At 41.7% G+C, this 15,385-nt stretch overlaps 1 protein-coding gene across 6 annotated transcripts in view; it reads left to right on the top strand.

Annotated features, from left to right (window-relative positions):
• Window positions 1-15,385, top strand: part of LOC136694281 (PDZ domain-containing RING finger protein 4-like) — a 76,476-nt gene that overhangs the window by 45,924 nt on the left and 15,167 nt on the right. For 2 of the 6 annotated variants that reach the window (XM_066667694.1, XM_066667696.1), the window contains 5 exons: window positions 3,529-3,627; window positions 7,171-7,233; window positions 9,930-10,031; window positions 10,934-11,062; window positions 11,871-15,328. In XM_066667694.1, coding sequence (XP_066523791.1) covers window positions 3,529-3,627; window positions 7,171-7,233; window positions 9,930-10,031; window positions 10,934-11,062; window positions 11,871-13,355 — 1,878 coding nt within the window. In that variant the 3' untranslated portion in view covers window positions 13,356-15,328. Of the gene's footprint in view, window positions 1-3,528; window positions 3,628-7,170; window positions 7,234-9,929; window positions 10,032-10,933; window positions 11,063-11,870; window positions 15,361-15,385 lie in introns of those variants that run through there. The other 4 variants (XR_010802166.1, XR_010802167.1, XR_010802165.1 and 1 more) reach the window with 4 other exon arrangements.

Raw genomic sequence — 15,385 nt, 5'->3', positions numbered from 1 at the left:
ATCTCATTCTACTGCTAGTGCTTTTCAGTAGAGATTATCCAAAGTGTGTGTCTGTGTGTGTGCGCGCACAATTGATTACCTGTATCAGCGGTTTGTGCACTTTAAAGCAGCACTGATTAGAAGAGGAATCTGGGTATTTGCCATTTTGGCTTATTACAAGCCATGAGATCATCAAGATATAAGTGTGTTTTATATACGGCAAAACACTTCACAATCACAGTGTGTGGTAATATAAACGTGCAGTGGTGTATCATGCAACAATACTCCAAGGTTTACCGGGCTCCTGATGTGGAGAGGAAAGATTACTTCCTTTTGTGTTTGTGTTTTCCTGTTTTCCCTCCCTCTCCATGCCACTTCACTCAATCCTTTTCCTATTACTGCTGTGAAAATGCACCGATATTATGACAGCACACTGTGCGTTCTGACGGTGGGCAGTAATCTTCTTTAATCACAGCATCACACTCATTAATTTACTGTCATTCCTTCATTCCTCTCTCTCTCAGCTCTCCTGAGCCTTGGCGATCATCTGGAAAATGGAATGAGAGCAAGAGAGAAGGATAAAGAGAGGGAGAGAGAGCGGGAGACAGCGGGAGCATTCCTGGGAAGAGGCTTTGTAAAGGAGATCAGATGATGCTTTTAGATTTGAGTCACTTGGGGAATGATGATACATTCTGACACTCCGACCTGTGCAGAGGAAGCGCATTGTTGGAGGAATTTCCACTGGGGGCTGAACAGCAGGTGTTTGCTGCTGATAGCAAGGTTCCTGGTGCCTGTTTACGCTTTTAAATGCTTCCTCTCATTACCAGCACTACGCAGGCCAGCTCAGGCTTTTTATCTTATCTGACAGTGTTGTGATTTACCTCAGAACCTGTTAGTACAGAATCACTTCCTTACTCGACAGCCTAGCTAATTACTTTGAATGTTATGCTTAAAATACTGTCTGGTTTTCTGTTCATATCAGTGTTTGGTCTGCTCTGTGACTTCAGCCATCTTGTGCTGGTTTCTGTAAAGAGGAAAAGCTGGATGCTGCACTTTTAAGTCTCAGAGACTTTAACTGGTGCTTTAAACCATCAAAGAATATAGAAAAAATGGAAATGTGTCAGATTATCACCCTATCAGTGGGTAGCATTAAGCCCCTGCCACCCCTTCACTGGTTGTGATAGCATCTGCGACTGCACCTCACTCACTCACTCCACTAAGGCTGATCCTCACAGAAACACTCAATTAAAGATCTGAGAGCTTGGCTGCGTGAGTGTGTCAAAAAAATGAGACGTAATGCCTGACACTTTAGTTGCCCCATTTTCGTCCCTCCCCTTTCCCCTGCTCTCATGTTGCTCTGGGGGGCAATTAGGTGTGCAGGCCCCTGCACCAATGGGTTTATGTTGAACTGCCAATGTTTGATGAACACAGGCAGGGAATAAGGAGGAAGTGTACGCAACCTCTGGCACTACACACACCAGATGGCTCTCTTCGGTTGCTTCATTTGTCCCCCACTTCCCCCTCTGCCTTCCTTTGTGTTCCTCAATTTCTCCTCTCAAAGACCTGACGTGTCTGACACATGTGGAACCAGTCAAGCCACAGATGTCAAAGGCTAAATTATTTCTTGTATTTTGGCTCTGACTGCTCTGTGGCTCTGACCACTAGCCAGGATGGAGGTCTCCAGGTAGTATGCTGATGTAAACGCCAAATGGCTATACCTAAAACCAGAGCTCAGTTTGAGGGAGATGCAAGGGAATTTAATCCACTGAGGAAGAAAAATATATCAACCCCCCCCCATTTTTGTTTTGTTGTTTAAAAAAGCTCAAGGGTTTATATAGTTAAAAACTGATTATGCTCAGCCCTAGATTCTAACTGATATCTCAAAGTTTCATTTTGTTAAAACAATTACTAAAAATGGGAATATTAAGCCCCTCAAGCCCACTCTCATTTCATCTGATGATCCTCTTGACACTTTACCCTTAGATGACTGTGCATAAGAATGGGTATTTGGATTATTATTGTATTACTTCTGTACTTTCTTTGTTGTCCATAGGTGTGAACGTTTAAACGCAGCTGAAATTGGTAATAGAATACTTCGGTTTAATTTAGGTTGTAAAACCTGGTGTTTTTCAATATGAAAATGTCACCTACCCAGCTGAAATTGGGAAACTGTAGTTGTGTTTAGTTCAGGGTGTGCCAGTATTCTAACACTATATTGTGGTGCAGTGCTCATTTCTAAATTGAATGATTCAGTGAAGTCCTGTTCAGTGCATTCTCTTTTACTCACTTAATTTCCTGCTTTGACATCCCTCAGGTGAGTCTCTCAAACAGCAGGAGTTGGCAATGTGAAAATATTTATTGGTATTGTAATAAATTGCTACAATATGCTTTTCCAAGCATGTCATGGAGATTGTCAGACTATAATTAATCAAGTTTAACTGGGTGTACTGCAGCTCAGTTTGTGAATTAGCAGATGATATGAATAAGATTGTATTGAGTGTTTGGTTTTAAATGTGGCACATTGGTTTGGTTTGTTTTCTGGTCGTTCCAACATAAAATGTCAGTAAAATTTAATTATGATACGCATTTTGAATTACACTATCATGAACCTTATATTTATGCTATATAAACCACCCCTGTCAGAAAGTAATTAATTTTGATGTGCATTTCATTTGACATTACCCACTTAATATTTAATCTGTCTATGCTTTGTAGAATGATATCTGAATTATCTCTTATTTGTGTGTAATGAGGCTTGCCGCCACAATGGGATTCCCTTTTTTATAAGTAAGGATTTCCAGCCTCTATTCTTCTCTGCTCCAGAAATATACCTTTGAGTTCTACTCTGTGAAACTCTATTGACTGGTTTGGTTTTATAGATAGACACCATGTCCATTGGTCCTATCATTTCTTCCTCTACGTTTTCCATCGTAAGCTTTAAGAGGAGAGTCGCGGATGATACACTGGTCAGTGGGGCTCCACAGAGTTCAGCTGTGAAAACAACATGCATTATTAATAAGTTTCATTTGTGTTGGTATGAAATATCTTTCGTCGTGGAGTGGTTTGTTCAAGTTTTGTTTTCATGAAGATGGAATTGCAGTTGGAATCCTAGGTAGTGAGACACTAAATATAGCTAAGCCCTCTCCCTCATACTCCTCAGTGGAGCAGCCAATGAATTTTTCATCTGCGCAGCCTCTCTGTGGTAAAAGCGCAGCAGTCATTGAACGAATAAATTAATGGTTATTAGCATAAGTACAGCTTATTTACAAAATATATATTAATATTGAAAGAGAAGCTGCATATTAAGTGCACCAATATTCTTGGAAATGAAAGTAAAATTCTAGCTTATTAAGATCTGTTGATGAGGGAAAATAAGTTTGCCCCATCTGATCTAAAATTTTCATACTTGGATGCATAATTTCCAGTGAGGGTTTCCTTGGAGGTTTAGTGTTGACTGTTAGTTTCGCTCTCCTTGGACAAAATATTTGTGCAGCAAAACTGGTCAAAAGGTCATCATCTTCTAACATTATAACTTTTTCCTTGTTGTAGGAGGTGGAGCTGTGTCGTTTAAACAGTCAGGAGAAGCTTGGCCTCACACTGTGCTATAGGACAGACGATGAAGAGGACATTGCTATCTATGTGTCAGAGGTGAGAGTTTCTTTCTTTGTTTCCGGACAGTGAGCAAAACAATACCATGTCTTATCTGTTCTTTACCAGTGTTTCTTTAAAGGTAATGTGTAGGTAAAGGTAACAGGGAGAGTGTTAACTTCATCAAGTATGAACAGACTTCTTATTCAATATAAAACTAATTCACCAATGTGATTGAACATGGGTGGTTAAGACTCAGTAATTGCAGCAGGATGAGAAACTGCCTTTAGTTATTTTGGCCCTCCCAGAGTAGATTCAGCTCTTGACATAAACTAGAAAACAAGAGCTGTGAAGTTAGAAATATACTGCATATTTGTGCAGTGATTGACAGCATACCTTCATACAAACAAAATAATAGCATCCAGGCAGATTTTATTTTATTTATTTTTTCCTTTATTCTCTGCGCATTAATACTGTTCATTAAAAATGTATGAAAACTGCTGCAGATCATTTCCTGCGATGGACCATCCATTCTTGGACGTGTTTGTTTTTTCTTTCTCTTTGAGGCTTTCAGAAATGTTGACTCACTTTCTGAATTGTTTGCAGACAAAGAATAACAAGCCCATGATGATTATAATTACCCATTCTCATAGTACAGCATGATCTGCAGGAAAGAGGGGTGTTAGCGCTGCATGTAAATGAGACAAAAAGACCCTAGTGCGAATATGACTTAATCAGAAGTGACATATGAATTTGATACTTCACTCCTGGCTCCTACACTGCGTGCTGGGCTTAATAGGCATGTTTGGGTAGTTTTCTTTCTCGTGGTATTTTGGCTTGATTGAAGGTTTCCGCAACGTGCTGCAAAAGTCAGAGCCCTGTAGAATAATGTTGACGAGATGTAATGAAAGGGTTTTGTACCTCATTGATTAAGAGCACTTGTTTAAAGATTGAGAACAGTTGCTGTAGGTGTATGATGCTGTGCTGATTATAACAGGAACACACAGGTACAGGGCCCTGACCCACTGTACACTGCAGTTTACACTGACACTGATGACTATGCACATAAGCTGTGTTTAGATACACTGCTAATTATTGTTGTCGAATTAAAGGCTTGCTGGAACTTGTGGAATGTGACACAAACTGCAAGAGCAAAGATTTAAAGCAGTTAGTGTCACAGCCACACAGCTTGAATTTCTTAGAGTTCTGGTTCAGACGACTAGGGGCGTGTTGGTAGGGAAACTGGTTGTGCGTAATTGTCAATGGGGGCGGGGGGGGGGGGGTGGGGTTGGGGTGTGATTCCCTGTGATGGACTGGAACCTTGAAGAGGTTTTGCTACTGTTTTCCATGCAATGATTCCATGTAAGTTCCAGGCCCGTGGCAAATTTCAAAAGGATTAAGCAGTTACAGAGAATCAATGAATGAATTTTACCATTTGTGTTCCTTTTCATAGGCTCTAGTTTATATTTAAAATAAAGGAGATTACTGTAATTTTAAAGCAGCATATAGCAACAACAGTGCTAGAACATTTAGAGCAATGAGTCTCTTTAGATCATACAAACAACCCATTGCTGTCGCACTAATCTGTAGCGAAGGGGAAAACTAAACACAGTTACTGAGAGATTGGCCACAGAGCTGATTGTGTGGAGGGTATTAGAATTGTAATAAAGGAAAATGTAACACGTTTCTGGGTCTGAAACTGAAAATGTCTCTAAAAGAAGAAAGTAGTTGGAATAAAACATGTGCTTGTTCTGACTGGTGATTTTTGCTTAGTACTTATTTAGATTTATAGCCTGTATGCATTAAGTACTTTAAAATACATACATTTTTTTTTCAGAACATTTTAGCTTTTAAAAAATAAATAAATAAAAACCAGACATACCCCCTCCTTTCTCCTGGCACCGTCAAACATGACTGCTTCCAAAATTCACAGGGTGTGTATGTTAGACAGATTTGGTCGAAGGGGTTCTTCTTCCACTTGTTGGCACCAAATCTAAAGCCACTCTCCTCCATTCTGCCAAACTTGGTCCCAGATTCATTTGAAGTCGCCTCAGAGCCGCAAGGTACTTGCAGCAGAGACTCCTGCTGAATATAGATATGCCTGCACCAGTCAGTGGTTGCAGGCTTATTAAAATCTTCACTCCATAAAATTGAAGACTACAGATGCGTGGCCTGTGCTATCTGCCATATTATACGCTGCTCTTGATGTACTGCCTTTGCTCTGTGTTGTAAAACTGCGAAGGAGGATCACGGTAACTGCACTGTAATCCATTTTATGAGGAAAGAGTTTCAAAAAGTGGCAGTTTCACAAATGATTCCGTCGCCTGTACAATAAACCTAATAATAACAAAGTGATAGCATTCTTAACAATATAGAGCTAGGCTTGAAAGAGCAGTGGAGTAACAAGTAATTTTAATGTGCGATAAATCTTCTCAGCTCTTGAATGAGTGATTTTAATAGTCTAGATAATCATCTGATCTAATGTACAAGAGAAGAGCCAGTGTTGTAATGCAGACCCAGCTTTAACCGATGAACAGAACGCATCAGCAGCATCTCTTAAAGTGAAGCTGTCTCTGTATGATCACACGCGCTGTGGCAGGTCATCATTCTAAAGAGCTGGGGCTGGGCGAAGGTCTGGACTGGGTTATGAAGATGGAAGACCCCAATTGTCTGTCATCTCTGGAGATGGTCCACGATCGGGCAGAGTGCAACAAATGGGGCGAGACAAGAATTGACTGGCCATTGAAACATGGGCTGCCCTCTCACTTAGTGCCATTAGTCACAGAGGATTGTGGGATTGATAAATCTATGAAACATGAGATAGTCAAGTTTGTATTTCTTCTCGAGTTTTCCTTTGAAATCTCAAATTCTATTCCAAGGGAAAGTTAATGTGAAGGATTATTATAATGTTCATGGTCTTGGTGATTGTGGCCAACAATGTGTGGCATATTTAATGATTCATGCAGAAAATTTATTAGAAAAGTTCTGCCCATTGGACCAGTGACAACTAATTTTAAATGCAGGCTGTCGGCTTTTATTTTAGGGAAACTATAATGGTTTTACCATTGGGGAATTGTAGTTATTTTTGTGTGGAACTCACATTTTGGGGTTCTGTAAGACTGCTATTAAACTGTCCTGTTTAGTACTCGCGAATAATAAAATTCTGTGAATCCTGTAAGCAAAAGAAAATGATTACTGCCTGAAGTCTGCATATTGAACATCACAAAACTGACTTCCCTGGTGATCTATGGACCAGGTTTTTCTTTATTTATTTTATTTTACCCTTAATGTAAGCATGCTGTCTGGAGTTGAAACTACAATAACTGTAATATCATTCTGTGGTTCCTTTTGTTATGAAAAAGATACACTTTAGTCATTTGTGCTGGCTCATTATTTTGTGAGCATAGAAATGGGAGGTGTATTTACACTATGATTCTTAAGGTGTCAACCAGTATAGAAATATAAACTCATTACAAATAAAGACATATCATTGTTTCATTCCCCATGCATTGTGACAAAAGTGTTGCTCACTCTCCTGTTTCTTACAAACTGCTCTGTATATTCACTTCATTCTCATATTTGTGGTCTCACACTCTCCTCTAGATTGGCCCAAACAGCATCGCAGCACGAGATGGCCGTATCAGGGAGGGGGACCGTATTCTGCAGGTATTTCTCAGCATGCCAGCCTCATTAGACACCCATGAGGAGCTCTTTATGCCAGCAGAGCAGTCATTGTCTCACAGTTAGAGGCCTCTTTCATTTTTAATGGTTGCACATTAAGCCTGAGTGTAACCCCCCCCTCAGTGCTCCCTAGCTGTTACAGTGTAGGAGTCAGCAGTGGTAGCCCACAGGGTGAGTACACACTTTTACATCCTGCTTTAGTGGGGTCAGAGAGAGAGAGTGTGAGTGTGCTTTAGTCTCTGATGGATCTCCAAAGCAGGGAGGGGGTCTCCACAGGACCATTACTTCGGACCCATGTAGTGTGTGTGTGTGTGTGTGTGTGTGTGTGCGCGCGCGCATGCACGCGCATGTGTGCACTGATGGGCCCTCCAGGGCAGGGAGGGGGTCTCCTTGGCATCATTAGGTGGAGCAGTGTTGCTGCGCTGGCCACAGCGAGAAGCTGATGTGTCCCTGTGGAGCATTTTAAAGTGCACTATTACAGCTTCTCAAGAGCTACTGTACTTCACGCCTTGGTATTTTTGGCTACAATCACATTTTCACTAAAGCAATTCTTAATCCTTTGTTTGCTGACCATGGCAATTGCAAGCAGTTTTTGGATAGTTAAGAGGTACAAGTGGTTATTGCTGTTTTTAGAGTTCTCTCTGGTAAAAAGGTGAGAAAATTGTGCCAGTAGTTTTACTGTGTAAAGAAAAGCAGCAGTGAAATACAATGTCTGAGTTAGAGAACTGCGAAACTAGCATGGGTATTCCAAAAACTACAGCGTTGGTCTCTGTAGGATATAAAAGCATCATACATTAACATTCAGTCTGCAACCCATATGGCCTCTATATGAAAACAAAAGGGTTTTGTTCTTGGTTGTTTGCTTGTTTTTATTGTTGTTGTTGTTTGTGATGTTACATTTTTGTTTTTGCATATATATTCAACCTGCAAAAAAGTTTGAAATGAAGTACAGTTGAGATACAACCTTTTTGCTGCATAAATCCACAACAAGCTCATAAATAGACAAAGATTAAAAACATGCCATTGAACCTGTGTTGTATGGAGTGACTGGGCTTGCAGTACAACTGTGATGGAGTAACATGTTTGAATCAATTCCTTGTCCAACCCCAGCCAGGCTTTATTTGGCATTCATAGAAATACTCAAGATTCCTCTAATTGCCTCGAGGCAAGCATGTGTGTTTGTGTGTGGCAGGCTAGTTTGTGTAGGTGGGTGCATCAGCTTATGAATGTGTGTTTCTTTGTAAAGGCATGCCTGGGTGTTTGTGTGTGTATGGGACACTGATTGCTTTGGTGCAGGTTTGCAGGGCAGGTTCTGTTATCCCTGCAGTGACTAGATCATTACTCATCTCGCAAAGATGGACGCTGGCTGTCATAGGCCGCTTAATTGTGTGACTGGCTGAATATGGGCCGGAAGCTCTCTTGAACATAAACAGTCTGTCATATGATGTTTCCCCTTCATAAACAATGAGGGAACATCATCCCCTCAATATCAGTGACTGCTAGCAATCACCTGCACAGAGTGATTTGATCAACATCCTCCTCTCCAACCTATTCATCAGCCGCATCTCTTGTGGTATATTTAATGTGGAAGAAAATCCTATTGCTGTCACATTTGATGAATACAATTCTTGTACTGTTTCCTTTTGAATCTATTTGAAGGTGTGGGTATTTATGTTCTGTTAAAGTGGTGGTTTGGTTTAAAAATAAAATAATTTTCACAACATATCTCTAACAGTCAATCAGTAAAGACCTGTTTAGTGTATGCATCAGCAATTTTGCACTGAAGCTGCAATCGCACTGTCGCTAAGAAAAAACCTGCAATTGTGTATGCAGCATGACTTGGTCAAAATACTTGCTTGAAGCCTATGGCTTCTGACACTGATGCAAAAACAGGTGACGAAGGAAATAAACGTGCCTTCAGTGCTTTAGTAAAGGTTGGGCTGGAATAAGATGGCAGAGCAGCTTTGGTGCTCCTCGGAATAGATTCTGCAAGCCTCTGGAATTGGGCTGTAGAGATGGAACACCATTATGGACAATTATGATTTACAGTTACTCTTCCCTCTCAGGGGATAAGTGGAACAAACCTGTGCTAGCAAAATATCCTCCACAGTGGAACAGAGCCACCAGACTCCCCTCACTATAGGGACCTTGCCACTCTCTATACTCATCTGAACATAATACGTTTTTCTCTGTAGATCAGTGCCTATAGTTTTTACACCACTGAACTATCAAATGGGCATTTGTCTTTGCATTCGCAGGGTTATGCATTTCAGCTCTCTCATGATATCTCTCTTTGTTTTATGGGATGAAAGAATGTGAAAATAGCAGAGCTTTTCTGTCATTCAGTACACCTGTTTGGAAGCATATGTATTTAGTTTTTTTATTTGTGTTCGGTTTTGTTTTTTGTTTATGTATTGTTTCCTTAAATTTGTCACCCATCTGTACTTTTACATAAAAATAGAAAACTATATTCCTATAAACACTAGTTTTATTTAACATACACAATTTTTTTCTTGACTGACATACACACTACATTTGAAATAAGGCCTTTTATTTATTTGTTTTATTATTTATTTCATTTTTTAAGTAACTACTCTACACGTAAGGTCCTCTTTGTTTTTGTGTTTTCTTTCTTCAAGTCAACAGATATTTAGCAATGCGCACTGTGTTTTTCCCCTCAGATAAACGGTCAGGATGTGCAGGACAGAGAGGAGGCAGTGGCTGTGCTCACTAGTGAAGAATGCAGAAACATCGTACTACTCGTAGCCAGGCCAGAGATTCAGGTAAGGAGGCTGGTCCATATACACACAGTCTTTTATACACAGTCTCTCTTGCAAACATGCAAATTTGGAGCTCACCAGACCATCAGATATAATGCTAATGAATACAGGCAAATTTACAACATCACATGCTATAACAACCCTATATAAGGCACTGTAGGGTTTTTGATGGTGTTTCCCTCCTGTGCTCAGCAGGGCATAAAAAGACCTGGCATTTGTTTTGATATATAGAGGCAGCCATTTTGACTTTCCCCAGTAAACATGCCTGGGGCGGAGGATGTGCCCTGCCCTCTACTCATGCTGATGACCAACATATTCACCCAGTCGTGTTTTATTTTCACACGCTGCCCGTGTAATTGACTTCCAGCCGTCACCCATAAAAACTAATAGCATACTAATACTGCGCAAGTTCAAGCCTCGGACCAAGCTGAATGGTCATGATAGGCCAGAGCAGCGGAGCTCGTACGGCCATTAATGGACTTTTCTCGTTTGCTGTAATTAAATACATCTCTGATAATAAATTTGAAACCATAAATATGGATTATGCTTTATGGACAAGCACCAGGCAAAGAGCTGATGTAAGAAATTAAAGGACGGGGTCAGCAGGCCACTAGACTTTGTATTGACCGTCCAATATGAGATCCTGGTTCATTAAACACTACACATGAAGTTTATTATCCTACAGTGAAAAATTTGCTAAAAGATGTGCAAGCTTGCATTTTTTCCAGTGATTATAGACCATAGGTGTTATTTGTGTATGTTTTGCATGAACAAGTGTCCTCACAATATTGCACTTCCTGATGAAGGCCAGCGCTCACTTTTTGAAACCTTGCTCCGTATTAAACATGCTGGAGTGTGTTTTACATCTCCCACACTCATCTGTTTGTCTTAATCTCTCCGTGCAGTTGGATGATGCAGCCTGGCTGGATGATGAGCACAGTGAGTTTTTGGAGGAACTCAAAATGGAGATGCTTGAAGAACAAAGGAGAGAGGAGGAGGAGATGGAGAGAGCAGCCAGAGAAGAGGAAGAGCAGGTGGGTGGTTGAACACAAAAGAGCAGCAAGTTCTAGAAACGCTGTACTGTATGCAAGAACCAGTAGTGCTCATGCTACACATGCATCATTGAATATGAATCATTTCCTCAGAAGGTGAGATTTTTTTTCAGTAAGCAATGAGAAAATATGTTAATGTAGTACAGCACAGTTATGGGGAAAAATTTTATATATATACGCTACATCTATTTTCATGTGTTTTATATACAAAGGGCTCTTCCACTGCACTGTTGTTTAACCTGCTGTGTGTGTGTCTTTACACTGATATCTCTGTGTGTGTGCATTAAGCATCACTCATATTTCAAATTAGTTTTTACCACAGAGAATTCTCTGCAGAAACTGTTTAAAAAAAACTCCACACGGCAGACATTTACTTTAGTTTAACTAGCTGCCAAAACTCCACAAATTTCCAACCATAATATGATTGATTTTTATTTTATGTCGGGATGTTAGTTTGATTATCAGGACTAGTTTTGGGTTCATAAAGCCCAAGACCATTCTCATTCTCCATGTATAGAGAGAAATACAATCCTGCCTCTCTTACTTTCACTTAGGTCTTGTTTGCTTCATTAATATTGGTTCTGTAGTAAACACTGCTAGATTCATTTATTTTCTCAGTCTCTAGCGACATTAAAATCAGACAGGATTACAGAAATGTAATTAAATACAAGCTGAGCATCCAAAACCCTGACGTGGACCATTAAAATATCCTTAACAATACTGTTTTTGTTGTTGTTTTTCTCCCCAACTAATGTTGTGTTGTCTGCAATATTTCTTTCATTGTCACTAGGCCAGAAAGGCAGAGCAGGAGGACATCATGGCTGGCAGTGCATCCTGTTCCTTCAGTCAGGAGAGAATGTGTATTGCTGGAGCCCAGCGCCACCTTTCGGACAACTCTGACAACAACGTTCTTGCTCAGATCCAAAAGAGGTTGTCCCAGTGTTTACGGCAGCGTCGGGAAGCGGTGGGCCAGAGCCGTGCCACTCCAGGGCTGGCCAGATGCTCTGGGGAAGGACTGGAAGAAGAGGAATCTGAAGGTGACCGCTACCAACAACTGCTGGAGCTGAAGTGCCAGATCCGGAACAGCGGCGAGTATGATTTGTTCTACAGCCGCAGCAGCACCATCGAGTGTAGCTTGACGGAGCAGAGTGGCGGGGTGGAGAGGGAGCTGCGCCTCCTCAATGAGGAGCTGCGCAGTATTGAGCTGGAGTGCCAGAGCATCATGCAGGCTCACCAGCAGCGCAAGAAGGACCAGAGGCAGCCTTTGCCAGCCAAAGAGCAGCTGCAGAGGAGTCCTCGACGTGGCCATGGACAGCAGCATGGAGGCAAGCTGGCTAACATCAACGAGCATCCAGAGAAGTCAGACAAAGACAGCTCCAGTGCGTATAATACAGCAGAGAGCTCTCGCAGCACACCACTAGCTATGGACCGTTCCCCAGAGCATTCACTCCAGAGGATGGTCAGTCTCACCAATCAGAAGAATCTGAAGAGTAGTCTGAGCAGTCTGATCACAGGACGTGGCTCACCGCCCTGTTCTGCTGTAAGGAGGGCTCCTAGTGGCAGCCCTGACCACAGCAACCCTTCAGAATCAGAACAGACCCCCCCAGCTGAGGAGGAAAGCTCCCCAAAGAAGACATTAGGCTCAAGGATCCCCTACCTCGCCCACCGCCACCAGCAAGCGGACGTTCCGGCACATGCCAGGCACTACCAGAGCTACATGCAGCTGGTCCAGCAGCGGTCAGCCGTGGAGTTCGGCCAGAGTCAGCTCAGCCTGCTGGCCACAGGTGGTCCGCAATCCCCACATCCTTCTGAGCCCAAACTCGAATGGAAAGTGAAAGTCCGGAGCGACGGGACACGTTATATAACAAAGCGTCCCGTCAGAGACAGGCTACTGCGAGAGCGGGCGCTCAAAATCAAGGAAGAGCGCAGCGGCGGGATGACCACGGACGATGATGCCATGAGCGAGATGAAGATGGGCCGCTACTGGAGCAAAGAGGAGCGCAAACAGCAGCTGCTGAGGGCCAAAGAGCAGCGCAGACGACGAGAACTCATGCAGCGCTGCCGACTGGACAGTCTTAAAGAGAGCCCGCAAAGCAGTGGGGAGGGCCGCAAAGAGGTCAGCATCATCGAGCTTAGCCACCGCAAGATGATGAAGAAGCGCAACAAGAAGATACTTGACAACTGGATGACCATTCAGGAACTGATGACACATGGCGCGAAAGCACCAGAAGGGGCCAAAGTTCACAACGCCTTCCTTTCTGTTACGACTGTATAGTGAGCCACTCAACTCAGACTTCGACTCCAACTCAAACTCTACCCCATGTGGTATGATCTACTTTTGCCTCGTTCAATGTGGCGATTTATATCAAAGGAAAAAAAAAAAGCAGAGTATTTTTCTCACTTTGTTATTAACGGGACATTTTGTAAGCAGTTTTACCAACAGATTCATTGCATTTTTACAGGGGAACTTCTTTTTCCACAGATTTGAAAGGAAGTGTTTCATGTCACACTCCATGAGAAACTTTTCAGTGCAACAATTCCAAAGCGCCAATTTATGTTCAAAGCTGCTTATGGTTTTTCTGCCCCTCCGCTCCCCGCCTCCCCAAACTCGTTCCTCACCACATCCTCGCCTTGGTTATGCATTGTGTTCGTATTTGAGTTTGTTAATCAAAATGTAAATCACCATATAATTATTTGTTCATTTTAATTTCCTTGCTGGATTCATTTTTCAGTTGGTTGCTTCTTGAACAGAAACTTGTTTAAGTATCTCATGTAATGACACAGTTCCGTCAAATTACTAAATTCTGTGAAAAACTTTGCCACCTCACAGTAAAATAATGAGACGTTTTCATGAATGAGTCCAACTCCAACACAGTCACCAGCAACAGGCCTATGGCAGCAGTCAGGCCTAACGCAAATATTTTTCTGTGTATGTTACACAACGACGATGCTGTGGTTTGGTTGATTTATTTTGCTAGTGTAGTGTTCCTGATTTTCAGTCCAACTGAAGCCTTAAACTGCAGTGTTTTCCTGCTCGAAGACGGCTGATTGAATTCATCAGGGGCTTGATATTTTTACTGATAAGTTGAATCACATGGCAGTACAGATAAACCTCCGTTCTAAGCTCGTGACTGAGAATGAGAAGCACAACATGTAATGTTCAGGCAGTGTTGTCACTGGATGACAACTGGAAATACCCTGCGTTGTCTTACTGCATGTACATTTCTACAATTACCATAAAAACACTATTAGTGTTACAGTGTGCCTTCACTAGGCCAGTCAGTGCTGAAACCCCATTTATCAGCATACGCGCTGAAGAGGTTACTATAATACTGTAGTTTATAAATCACACAGACGAGGGTTCTGTGTAAGCAAAGGTTCCAAATCTCACTTCTTGAAACAGTCTTGTCTAATCAAGCACAATAACAAATGCACAAGCTGTGTGTAGAATAGAGACAAAACTGCACATAGTGTGTGGGCTTGACTTGAGCTAGTTGACATTAGTTTTGCCGTCCTCAAAGTTACATTGTGCAGTATATGGTATATTTCACTCACTCTATGTGTGCAGGGATTTGGAACCCATGCTTTAGGTTCTCTGAACAGGTTCAAGAAAAATACAGTGGGGTGAAAGGATGTGGAAGTGGCACTGTCAATCTCAGTGGCCTTTATCTACCAGCCAGCACAGACTAGCAGCTCTGATGTAGATCAGTTTCACATAACTGTAGCTATTACAGTGCAGAGGAGAACAAATGATCCTGCGTTATCAAATTTACTCTGAGTACGGTGAGTTGCCAAATATAATCAATTTTCAACAATGAGCCTTTCTTATAAGGCCCCTGCTCAAAAGTATGCTCACACAGGTCCTACCTAATCCTCCGTTCCCTGCAGGTGCTTTGATGAAATGGGTCCCAATTCACATGACAAGCTCCTAAAATCTGGATATGCATCGTTAACACTACGCCAGGGTGAGGTTTCAGATCGCTGCCTGTAGCTGTTGGTTCTTGAGCATTAAACAGTTCCATGACTTCAGGGGTAAGCAGAATATCCAGCAGGTACAGCATTCTCACCGTTGTTTTTTTCAAACAGCCTTTTAGTGTCATTTGAGCCTCTTTCATTTCTGTGCTCTTTCTCTGATTTTTCTTTGCAGTAAGAAGCTGTAGATTTCAACTGTAAATTCCTGTACTTGTACTGACTAAATGTTAATTGTCCTATTTCGAGTGATATGTAGTAGGCTTTCCTGGCCAGGTGAATGTGTGGTCATTGTGATACATTGACATTGAAATAAAATGTTTTTTCTATAAAAAA

Source organism: Hoplias malabaricus, chromosome 4, assembly GCF_029633855.1.
Source record: "Hoplias malabaricus isolate fHopMal1 chromosome 4, fHopMal1.hap1, whole genome shotgun sequence".
Taxonomy (NCBI): domain Eukaryota; kingdom Metazoa; phylum Chordata; class Actinopteri; order Characiformes; family Erythrinidae; genus Hoplias; species Hoplias malabaricus.
The sequence above is the reverse complement of the archived record's forward strand: the minus strand, read 5'-3'. Positions and strand labels throughout refer to the sequence as shown.